Below are 12,503 nucleotides of genomic sequence, written 5' to 3'. Positions count from 1 at the left end.
AGAAAACAGTTTTTTTGAGGCATATTTTTTGATATCTTCCTTCTCTCAACATTCCCAATTTAGAAATAAAGAATTGCAAAATGTAATCATTTACCAGCTGTGAAATAATGGAGCATAATTAAACCACTGGATCTCCCACTGGTAGCCAATTATCAGTATGTGAATCCTTCTGAAATATTAACTTTAAAAGGTTTTTTAAAGTATTACTACCATGCTTTCTCATTAATATTTATATGAAACTTACTCTAAACCATCAAAACATAATGCAACTAGAAGTATATTGCAAAATATGCTCTCAAAGTCAAGATAAAAATATAACAATCCATATAAATAACCCTGTCATGGAAAAGCTTGAATTCAATCTGTGTTTCTTGGCAAAAAACCCATGTAGCTATTTTTTGGTGTATAATTTGTCAGTGTTACTGTAAAAAGGTCATTTTACTCAGTGCTGCCCTGCTTTAGGAGCACTGTGAACATCTGTGGAGATGTTTACATTTTTTGGTGATGTATTGGAATTTTTATCATCTTTCTAAGTATTTGCTTCGCACAACTATTGCATGTCTTGTTCCCAGTTTATCATACAAATACAGAAAATGGACAGAGATTTGCTTTAAAAAGCTCAAAATAAAACAAGAGACACCGGCTGAGTACAGACACATAGGGTACCACACGAAACTGAGAAAATTACAAACAGCAACTTAAGAAGTAAAAATGAACTTGCTTAGTTATTTTTATGTTATTTTATGGCAGCAAGAGAGTTTTAAGGTGGAAAACACACAGTGGCTCTGAATTAAGTTAGGGAGGAGCTCTTGTTACACCAAAAATTTGCATGATGGACCAGTAAAATGCTGTGCATCATCATGTTTCATTTGCAGCTCAACAGGGAAGAACACCATCATCAGAACAGCAACAGAGTTTGATGTCAATGCTGTGAAAGAGATGATGGCCAATGAATGTCCTAAGAGGTGAGAAAATGCAGTATTTGAATGGGGGACACATCCAATCCAAACCTTTATCAGCCCTGGTAAACTCTTCTGCAAACGGATAAGACAGCTTTTTTACGTGCACTAAATGTTTATAAAAAACACCTTTCTCCTGTGTCCTCTGGAGAAAGCGCATTTACATGTACTTTTATCATGGTCATTTCTAAGGTCTCGGAACCAAACCGTGCCTATTTGCAGGCCTTGGTACAAAATCAGGGCAGAGGCGTAAGCTGCTTGTGGGGAGGGTGTTTTGAGAGTCGGAGCTGGTAGGTTTGCTTTGGACTCTTCCCCTTGCCCCCTAAGGCCAGCAGCACCTGGGTCACGATCTAGTACAAACCAAACCAGATTTGTCCTCTAACACAGATGTTCATAAAGTCCAGCGAGGAATCTCTTAAATGGTTTATGTCAGGTCACAGTCACAAGTAAGGTGACCTCTCAGACAAAAAACACGGGCCATTTCGAGGTTGGCACAGGTGTCCCACTACAGCATAAAACATGCACCAGAATAAAATGAACATCGATACGAGAAGCCCCGGTGGCAATTGTTTTAACAAACTAAATTGACTTATTAGACAATTGTGAATATGATTAAGCACCCACAAATAGACATTTAAAATGTGATGCTGAGCAGCTGTTTGCACTGCACAGAGAAACACGTAACTCCATTGTCAAGATGGAATAAAAGATTAACACATATTTTTTAAATGAGTGGATGTCAGCAATACTTGTCAAATTAGCTGAGGTAATGTGGCTTGTTCCACAAACAAAGGAGTTGGGTTTACATAAAGTGTTTTCCCTTTACTGTAAATAAGTTAGTGTATGACAATGTCTTTACGGAAAACTCTTCTGTTAATGGTTTTACTTAAGGTCTACTTTCTGCTTTACTTAAGGTTTTCTGTGGTAGAACTATAGATTCTGACTTGTGTAATGTAGGGACAAAATAACATCCACACCTCACAAGATGAATGTCAAACACTTTTAAAAGCAACAAAAACCCCACTTTCCCTTCTTACATGAAAAATCTTCACTTATAACAGCTAACACTGGTACTATGATATTTTGGCAAATCCAATTTCTACAAAGCAAAATCCTGACATAGCACTAGGAGTATTTGTATTTGTTAAATATCTGCTTGACCATCTTTCTGAAGATGATCATAGTCTAAAGAACATTTTTCTGTGAAGAGTTCCACACTTTTATGTTGAAATTCCTTGCAAAACCGAAGACTGGTCTTCTGCTGAAGCCATTGTTCCACAGTCTTACTATATTATAAACAAATAGTTTCATCAGATCAAGTCATCATTACGACTGAATGCTTAATACAGAAATAAAAATGTAAAGCTTTATGATGCATATATACATGATTTATTTTCCCTGAGAGTAACATTTCTTCCACATGTAGGTTTTTCCTCTGTAGCCAGATATTGGGGGGAAAAAAACCAAAATAGAAAAGGTGCTTGGTGACTAAATGTCTCTGTATTTTACAGAGTTAAGTAACCCAAACTGTTAATTCAAATGAATGCTGTATCACTAGAGCAATGTTAAAGACTAAGATTATTTAATTTCCTATAATCTGAGAGCTCTAAAAAAATCCCACTTGGCATCGGTTTACTGGCACAGGAACAAAACACACAGAAACAGAAGCAAGTACAGGTGAGAGCTGTTGCTCCTTAAGCTGAGGTTCAACCTGTCTTGTTGGAAGTGGTGTGATTTTTTAGACTGGGGACCTGTAAAGCACAGTCCAAAACCACTGTCCAAAACTCAGCAAAACTTGCTGGGTACCTAAACTTTATAATGGAGCTCTCTGCTTTGGTATATCAGAACTGGACAGTTTTTAACATCCAGAGAGGCAGCTCTTTCCCCTGCTAATGCACATACACACACACTCCTATTGACAGGTCATATAAAAGGAATGATTTGATGTTAATGGAAATCTAAGCACCTTGTTTACCAAGTCAATTTACTTGTAGATCTCTTCTCAAGGAACCAGATAAACCAAAACACCGATTACCCATCTCACAGTCCTTGCACAAGTAAAACAAAAATACTATACTTAACTATAGAAGTTGAACCTTAATTTCTTGACCCATTAAGACTGAATGGACTGTATCAAGAAACTGAAAGAGCATCTTACCTGAATTGGATCTTGTGTCAGTCTCATGGGACCAATTTGTACTTCTGTAGTTGAAGCCTGCTGAAGAAGAGTAATACAGATATTATTTTCCAGTCTGGTTCTTAACAAAAAAGCATTTTACATGCAAGAATGAAATATCAAACAGAACCATGAAAGACTCTCAAAGGCAGGCAGGCAGGCATATGACTAGCAGCCTTAATTTAGTTGCTTTGAAGTGTATCTTTTATGAACGTATTTTACCAAACTCCTAATTTTGTTTTATTTGCCTCTAAGTTAAAAATTGTAGGGTTTTAAATAAGGAAACAAGAAACACCACTTCCTTTCCCCTCTTTCCCCAACAGAGTACCTTGGTTACACAGAAGGACTTGTATTTTGCTTAAGACTACAGAAAGCTATTTTTTCCTGCCAAAAATTGCCTTATTCATTTGAATGTAATACAGAACTTGTATTAAAGGCCTTGTGACATATATTCAATAATAATATTTTAATGGGTTTGGTTAGAAAAAAAGTGACTTTTCAGACAAGAGAACTTGTTTGGATTGCAGATTTAAAATTGTTTTCCAGAACCATAGCTTTTAGTTTGCAGGAAAAGACATTGCTACCATGTGAGCCATGAAATTTTCAGAAGACATGAGAGCAGATCATAATTTAAAGCTACTGCAAGAAAGCCAGCAGACGTAGGCTGTAGCTGCTTTGTTGCCATATTTCCTAGGAGTTGGACTACCTTAATATTTTTTGTGTCTTGACACATTTCAATACACTTCTCCTGTACACTACTGATTTGTTTCACTTCAGATCATTAGCTACAGATGGTTGTTAAGCAACAGAACAATACCTATGTCCTCCCACAGATCCATGTACTTAAGGAAAGAGTCTTTGAACCCTTAAAATATCGTTCCCCTCATGCGTGTGGAGGATTATTCGCAAGTTAGCAATCTCCAAAAGGGCACATTCTCTGCTTTTCTGGTACCAGTTACCCCAGGTGCCTGGTGTAGGCGAGTAAAAGCAATTACCCTGCAAGACATGTAATTTCAACAAAGCCCTGATTGGAGGCAGATTCCCAGGACTGTTCCCTGACACACAGGAATCCTGGAACCTTATTTCTGCACCATTTTGCTCTGCGGTGCTCGTTAGTTTGAGCCTTTTGTCCAGGTATTACCTTATTCTTAAATCTAGTATTTTTCAAAGGAATGTGTATAAACATTCAAAATGGATGAAGTTACCAGTATTCAACTTTTTTTCCTTAGAGAATACAATACCGTGTTAAGTATTAACAGCCTTGCCTGCATGTGAGACAGTGGTATTATGTACAGTTACAACTGACACGTTGGACTTTCATGCACCACTGAGCTTTGATTCTTCTCAGCCCAACAACGTACGTCAGAAGCTGGTAACAGGCAGTACTCCAAAAGATTAAACTACAACGCCTGCCGCTGTTTTCCAAAGCAAAAATTGTCCCCAATATAAATGTAGTTAACCTCTGCTTTTCTCACACAAAATCTTCACTTCCCACTTGAGCTTCTGCCATGGCAGAATGTAACTTAATGCCACTAAGCGTATCATAATAGAAATGAAAGTTAGCAGCCATCATCAACCGTGAGTTACGAGCAAGGTTAGAGAAACAGTTCTCTGAAAGCTGCCAACCCCTCTTTCCCCCACCAGAAGAGAAAAACAGCACATTCACACTCCAATGGTATTATATAGGAAACTCTTCAATACATTTTTTATCATGATTCACTTTGATTTAAAAAAAAAAAAGTTTTAAAGTAGTCTCATTAGACAAATCTGTAAGAATACACAACAGACTTGGGTCAGTATCAGTGCAAAAGCTTCTTTTTTTTACAATGCACGACTCCGACTGTCCCAGAATGTATTGATCAAGAGCGTGGGATCCTTCACAAAAGACAGTTAGGACACAGATATTTATCTCATTAATCATTTATTAATGCTACTAGGGAACTGACATTGTAAATGAATGCCTTCCACTTTTGTACCACTTCAGAGGACATCCAGCTTTACTTACTGTTTTGTCCAAGATGGAATAACTGTGTCTAAGACATAGATGGATGCAGGCAAATCTATCAATGCTTTCACAGAGATTCCTCTATAGGGTAGCCACTTATCTTAGCCTAGGTATTTTAAAACAACAACAAAAAATCCACACAACTGTGACTCAGGGTTTCTCTCCCAGCTGCTTCTGTGTCAGCCTCATGAATAGAAAATACCTGAATAGAAGGATCTAAAAATCAGGGTCTCCCTTTCCCCCCCCCCCCCTCCCAGTTTCAGGGTGTTCCTCCCTTTGCCAACAGTAGGAAAGCTTCATGAGGATTAGAAAATCCGAGAGCCCCGATGTAGGTGAACTTGTCCCCGTCCTGCTCTGCACAGACATGATAGGGTCAAAAACATTCAGGGATGTAGAAAAGGTGCTGCTATATCTGAAAGATTGCCATGGTGAACCTTGAAGTCCCTAAATTGCTCAACTTCATTACTTACACAATGCACGGAAACAGATGGGACCCTCAAATTAAGAGTGATAATGAACCTGAGCATAGGAAGGATTAATAAACCTTTTCATCAGATACAACAAAAAGTATGTCTAAAATCCTCCTTCCTGGACTTGGAGTTCTGAGTTTTGTTTTACAAGCTGAATCATTCCCTTGGGTTTATATGTCCAAATTGCTCTGGGTACAAGTGACTGTCTCAGTTTTCTCTTTCAAAACACAGCTAGAGGAGGCAGCAAGAATAATGACATGAGTGCCTGGCCTTCACAAATGTCCTACAGATCTCTCCTTGGCCTGAAAGAACTAATTCCACATCTTCCTAACTCCCAGAAGAATCTGACCATGTGGATGTTGCATATGAGTGATACCACGACCATACCTCTGCTCATTTCCTGACTTAAGTAAGTATCTCATTGCTGATGATTTCCAGTTTAAATAAATCTCTCATTGTTTGATTGACTCTCACGAAGGACTGCTAATAGATCTGCAACATAAATCAATTAGTACAGTAGCTCGTGACAAACTATTCTGGTAAAACATGTGGAGACAAGCCTGGTTCCAAAGAGGTCAGTGAGAAAATCCCTGATTTCAGTGACCAGAGGAACAGACACAGGGTTGGAAGCAAAGAAATCATAAATAAACTAACCACCTGGGAATAACAAAAGCTTAAAAACAGTGAAGTATTTTTGTTTTAACATTTTCAACTGTCCAATGTGATTTCTAGTATCATTCCAACCTTGTAGGCAATCTCCACAGGAATCAGCTATTAATCAAAGAATTACAGACAAAGTCAACGGTACTTTCTTAAATCCTATGTTTTTGTGTAAATCAGTGATCGTCAGTTACTATCATAGCAGTACCATTAAGCAAAATGTACTTACCACTTCATTAAAGTTCCGCCCTTTTAAATCACCAATACAAAAATCTTTATCCCCCCATATGCCTGCAGACTTACAGCCCCTGCAGTTTATGAATCATCAATAATTAGTAACACAACCACTGTAAAAATATTGACTAATTAGTACAGTAAAATCTTCTTGAATAATTCTTCATTGCTCCAGAGCAACAATAGCAACTAAAGCCAACCAGCAGTGAAGCAAAGGTGTTGGTGGGTTCAGCCTCCTGGAAAGGCTCAGGATGGATGTCCCAGTTGGAAGCATCGCACAGATGCCAAGGTCCCTATGGACACACTTTTGCCCTGAAGGCTCCTTCCCCCTGCCTGCTATATCTTCTTTCCCCTTTAGTCACTCCCACACTGATGCATCCCTTCCCTCAGCTTTGTAGTATGTTTTCAGACCTCTGTCCCTTTGGTTTTGTAAGTGGGTAATGCGACTCTCTTTTCGACCCAGCTCTCACTGCACCACTGCATTCCCCTGGTTCCACCTCCCCATCTTTGCTAGGGCTCATTTGCATTTCCCTCCAGCTCAGCTTTCCCCATCTACACCACAGGTGAGGGTTGACACCTCAGCCCATCTTTTGGCTATTATCATTTCCAGATTCGATTATACCACTATTTTCAACCTCACATCCCTTCCCTTTTTTTCCTGGCCAAACTGCAGTCCTGAAAAGGATTACAACCATGTGTGACCTCAACACTGGTCTTAGCCTTGCTTGAATTCCCTGACAAGACACAGGGCTCACAGCTGTTCTCCAATACCCCTGGCCTGGAGCTGGTGTCCTGCTCCTCTTCCTGCTACAACACACCTGACCAGAGTGTCCAGCTCCTCTTCCACTGTTCAGCAATGTTACGCCCCTCTCTTCTTCCCCTTCTTTTCTTTGTCTCGTCTTTCTTAGCAGAACTATATGCCAGTCTATTTCCTCTTCTTTTACTTTTTTATCACTTCTGGTCCATTCAACTTCCATCCACTGGCATTTCTCTATGTTTTAACACTTGGCCACTCTTTCTCTGTTTGGAGTCTCCCCATGCTTCTTTGCCAGCTTCAACTGTTACAGGGAATATCAAATTTGCAGGAGAAAAATGAAGAGCTCACTTCACAAAGATGCCACCTCTGTCTCAAGAAGCCCTTAAATGATAAGCTGGCAAAGGCTGGGAGAATAAACAGGATAGATCACCACATGCTCCTCCTGCTGGAAACTTGGTCCTGAGCTAGATGGCTTTTGGCCTGACCTCCATGGCTTTTACAGACACCATCCTTCCCTGATTCATTCATTTGACTAGCTGCCTCTGTCTGTCCTCTCCAGCCACCAATACAGCTACTCTCCCAACCCTCTTTCAGGGAGCACTGCTTTATGCCGCCTCTGTTGTCATGTTCTGGTGTTTTATTCTGCCCTTGCTGTGGCTTCCAGCTGACTTGTGCTTCTGCTCATACCCTGCACTTCCCTGGCTCCCACTAGTGGGCTGCCAATTCATTCTGCTCCACAAGCTGCTCCCCTCATGCCAACCAGATGCCACCTTTCCAAGGAGTCCAGAGGAGCATTCAATAGTTGGATAGCTTAACTCTAAGGTTAATGTAAGGTCATGTTATTTTATTAACTGAAAATAATGATCAAACACACATACCATTTAGAAGAAATAAGGCTTCATCGTTGTTGACTTAGCCACTGCAAACTCTGCAAGCATCCATAACAGAAGCCTGACCCATCAGATACATAGTAAGTGGTAAAAAAATAGACATATGCATTTTGAAGAGCTAGCCTATTCACGACATGTGGGACATAAGCTTTGTGTAAGTCACAAATATTTTCAAAAACAGCAAATATGAACTTTCTGTGGGGTGCTTGGAGCCAAAAAACCAGGATCACTGCAGACCCTCAGTGCATCAGTAACCTTTACACAGGCTTCCACTTGTGGTAACACCATGGAAATAACTGACTGTATGCCATCTACTGCTAAGACCACAAAATTATCTAGGCTGCAGTTTCAGCCTAAGATGACTCTCATGCCTTTCCTCCCTTCACTATTTTGAACTCAGGTTCTCTTTGCACTCCAGTCAAAGAGAAGTCTCTACGTGTCTCTCTTTAGAGTCAAAGCTCAGCAGTACTCCGCAGTCCTCTTCCAGCCCCCTTCAGATGCCTTTCACACCGCTGACACTTTATTGTTTGAAATCTAGTCTGACATTGTCTTTCAGAAATCTCCTCTGCCCTAAGACCCTTTCTACTTCTCTCTTCACTCCCTCAGAAGGTCCTCTATAGAACATCCTCTAACTTTGGCAAAGATCTCGGGTTGTTTTTCCCTCCATGTGTATCACTGCAGGGAGTGTGCCTTAGAAATATTGGCCTAAAGGCCCGCCTGGAATAGGAAACCTAGATTTTCCTCTGTTTTTTTCTTCTTTTTCTTGATCACAATAAACAAATTATTTGCTCCAAAAACAGCTCCATTGAGGACTTGCATCTATAACCCTCTACTCCAGAACTCTTTCCACTTCCGGTAACAGAAATCTCGGCTTGTCTCTATGCATGTGTCTAGCTGTCATTTCAGGTAAACCCCCCTTCCAAATTAATGTCTCCTCCATCAATGTCTATCTGCAGCCTTCCCTCAGTCACTGTGAATACTGCTGCCAACCTTCTTATGCTCATACCCACAATCTGTTAGTCATCATCCACCTGAGCTTCTCTTAAGTCCTCCCACTCTGTCTCTTTCTAAATCTTGCTCGTTCTATGTTATCTATAAAATATAGCCTTTCCTTCTCAACCACCACCTTTTCATCCAGCTCTCTTATTTGCCTGCAGATTATTATAGCATCCTTCTTTTTAGCTGTGACATAGGAAAACTTGCCAAGCTTACATTCAACTTGCAGAAGGATGCAGAAGGCACAGACAAAATCTTCTCTGCAGATGAAAGCAACAGAGAAAGCAAAATAAAAGGACTGCAAACAAACCTGTCTTCTCTCTGAAGACCTTTCCCAGCCTATTTCTTATCCCTGTGTGAATTATTCCCACTCCCTTTGCCTGCGATGTCAGGCTGTGCAGCCTGGCTGTTGAGTTTTCAAGTTTCCAAGCTTTCATGATCTCTATATTTTTGCAATGCTGACAAAAAACAACAAAAAGTAACCCCAAAAGCCATGCCCCCAAGTGTTTAGATGGTTTGTACATATGATGGTGTCACTCTGACAATACTGTCTCACTCCTCTCATCTGTGCTCCTGTTAACGTTCCCTCAATAGTTACACGCTACTCTGTCGAAGACAGCAATGCTCTTTCCAGTTTGCATTGTACAGCCCTTCCACAGTGGTGTTCTGGTCTTTTAAACAATATTCATGGCTGTGGTTTTTTTGCTTTGTTGAAAAGTAAACACACCCAGGGCCAGTATATGCAAAAAAAAGCTAGTACTTGTGATGTTTTTATCATTCTCTAAGTTTATTCTTTCAAATAGTATCTGCATATTTGGATTCTTTTCTAAAAGGTATTATGTCACTTTATGCTTTTTCTGCCCAAGGAAATGTTAATGAACTTTCTACCTTAAATAAAAGCAAAAAAAAGACAAAAAAACCCATCCACACATATTTTGCATAAAGCATTAGAGTACAAAATTGGTCACTGCACTGGAAAGTGCAACCAAATATTTTCAGAATATTGATATATTAAAAAATACAGCCCTGAATTTTTATAAACCTCATAAAAAAGTGGTATTTTCCCATGTTTTCAGGAACCAGTCCCGCTCTTATTACTGTAGAAAATACAATCAGAACCAAGCTCTCCTTAAAAGAAATCGGAATGTTTTGAAAACGATCTCCTCTCTTCTCCATAATTATCAACTCCAGATTGAGGCAAGTGGGATCTGACTGTTTGGAATTTAGGTCTTTTTGTTTTGCAAAACTTTCAGTTAAATTTCAGAATGTTTTCTGTTTTTAAGAAAGTGTTATTCAAATAAGTTAATACTACAAAAAACCCAAAATCAAACCCATTTTTACAGCATATTCCATAAAGAAGAATATTAAGCAGTTTCACTAGAAAACTCTAAGATAAACATAGCTTTTTTCTTCAATATATTAATTTAGTACCCATTTAGGAGGTCTGAGATATATTTGCATCTTAGTTTTAACCTTTGCAGTGTAGCATTTCCGCAATGTAATGATTTTACCACTTAAAGCTTATCTATATATCATGAAAATATTACTGTGTACTTTTGAGTGTACTCTTCCCATATGTATAAGCAAATCCATAATGGATTTTCCTCTTCCAGATACTATATGCGATTTTGTTGACAAGTAACAAACTCGAAATTCCCTTGGGGAAAAAAACGGAGTTATCACGCTACTCAACTGGGCTAAATCCTCAGCTCAGGACAACACACACTGAGGCACGTAGCATGAAAACACTACATACATAGGCAATAAACTGGACCCAGATCCAGAAAGACACGTACTTTCTGTACTTTCACACACCTAGCTCAAGGGTTGAGTTCACAAACCTGCAACTGGTTCTTCTGCTTCCCAAAAGCAAGCAGAATTGGGATGAGGCCTTCTCAATGCCTCCAGTTAAAGCTATGTAACTGCACACAAGGGAATTTAAAATTTGAGGGAGAAGTCAAGGAAAAGAAGAGCCTTCCCTTCCATGACCACCCTCATGTCTGGGCCATGAAGTCAGGCTCCTGTTGCACACTCTCTCCCTCACCCATGACCCTTGCATTCCTTTTTGCAGTGATCTGTGCCTGAAAAGAAGCCTTAAACACTGTCTAACTTCTTTTCCCACCTCCCTCTTCCCCACCAACTTTGCCTTGACCTGGGAGAGAAGATTTGAAACCAAGCTTGCCTGGGCATAGGCTATCATATACCAGATGCACCATCCCACTGTCGTCCCTGCATTTCCCATGTGCTCTGAGAATACCAGCCTGACTGTGTCCTTCAGGGGACCTGCCATAGAAATATCTCTGGCTGTGAACTCCACATATTCTTCAGTGTGAGATATGTGCCAAGACCGCATATCTTAGTAGAGCTAAGATTGGCAGCAGTTCTGGAGATAAGCAGAAGTCCTCATAAAAGTCTAAGGATCAAATGGCTAAAGTTGAATTTCTGTGAATTACACAGTTGGTAACGTACTGGATGCTTAAGTTGTCTTTTGAGTCTGCCCCTACAACTGCTTCTGTGCAAAGCTGCAAAGATCTGTCCGATCAGAGTCAGCTTTGGGAATAGATGTTAGGATTTCTATCTTTCTTCCTTCATCCTCATTCCACCCTACATGGCTTTCTGGCTTGTGTTTCAAATAAGAAAATAGAAAACTAAGTATTTGAAAACACAGATTTGTTTCTTTTCTATTTCTCACTCCTTTTCCCCCTTTCAACATAATTAATCTATTTTTAAGCAATTACAGACAGTAGTGATAGTATAATCTTGCTGTTTCAATCTAAAATCAGTGGTAAGGGAAGAAAAGCAAATCAATGGGATGCAGATAAACCTCTGAAAGACATGGGGAAGAGAGAGGGGAACAAAGGGCAACTAGCACAAACAGGTCACAAAAACTGGATCATCCTTATGAGAAAAAGAATTGAGAAAGACAAAATGTACCAGTGTCAAGTTGGTAGCAATTTTAGGCAACCTCTTGAACAAGCAAGCTGACACTTGTAAAATAATTCTGTGAGCTCTAATATAACAAATGTGTGCCTGATACAAAATGATAACTGAAGCAGGAATACTATATTAGGACTTTTTGCATTCTGCTTACATTTTGCTAGCAGCTTCCTTATGAATACATTATCATAACAGGAAGTAGAACAATGAAGTAGAAAAGACACTAGTTTGGCCATTATTTTGTTAAATTTGGCACATACAAACTACCATTGTCAGTCGGTCCCCAATTCCACTCAGAGCAGCAGCTGCTTTAAGACCTATCAATGGAAGATAGGCTACAAAAACCCCACAATCCATAAAGAGTAGTCCATGTCCCTTTTATTGCTATAATTTGGAGATAAAGGTTTCCAACAGAATCT

General features: G+C 39.6%; 1 protein-coding gene across 2 annotated transcripts in view; it reads right to left on the bottom strand.

Annotated features, from left to right (window-relative positions):
* PDE8B (phosphodiesterase 8B) overlaps positions 1–12,503 on the bottom strand; it is an 83,916-nt gene that overhangs the window by 40,350 nt on the left and 31,063 nt on the right. Inside the window, exon 2 of one of the 2 annotated variants that reach the window (XM_075136306.1) lies at positions 3,118–3,177. In XM_075136306.1, coding sequence (XP_074992407.1) covers positions 3,118–3,177 — 60 coding nt within the window. The remainder of the gene's footprint in view (positions 1–3,117; positions 3,178–12,503) is intronic. The other variant, XM_075136307.1, reaches the window with a different exon arrangement.

The sequence above is a fragment of the Calonectris borealis genome, chromosome Z (genome assembly GCF_964195595.1).
Source record: "Calonectris borealis chromosome Z, bCalBor7.hap1.2, whole genome shotgun sequence".
Classification (NCBI taxonomy): domain Eukaryota; kingdom Metazoa; phylum Chordata; class Aves; order Procellariiformes; family Procellariidae; genus Calonectris; species Calonectris borealis.
The sequence above is the reverse complement of the archived record's forward strand: the minus strand, read 5'-3'. Positions and strand labels throughout refer to the sequence as shown.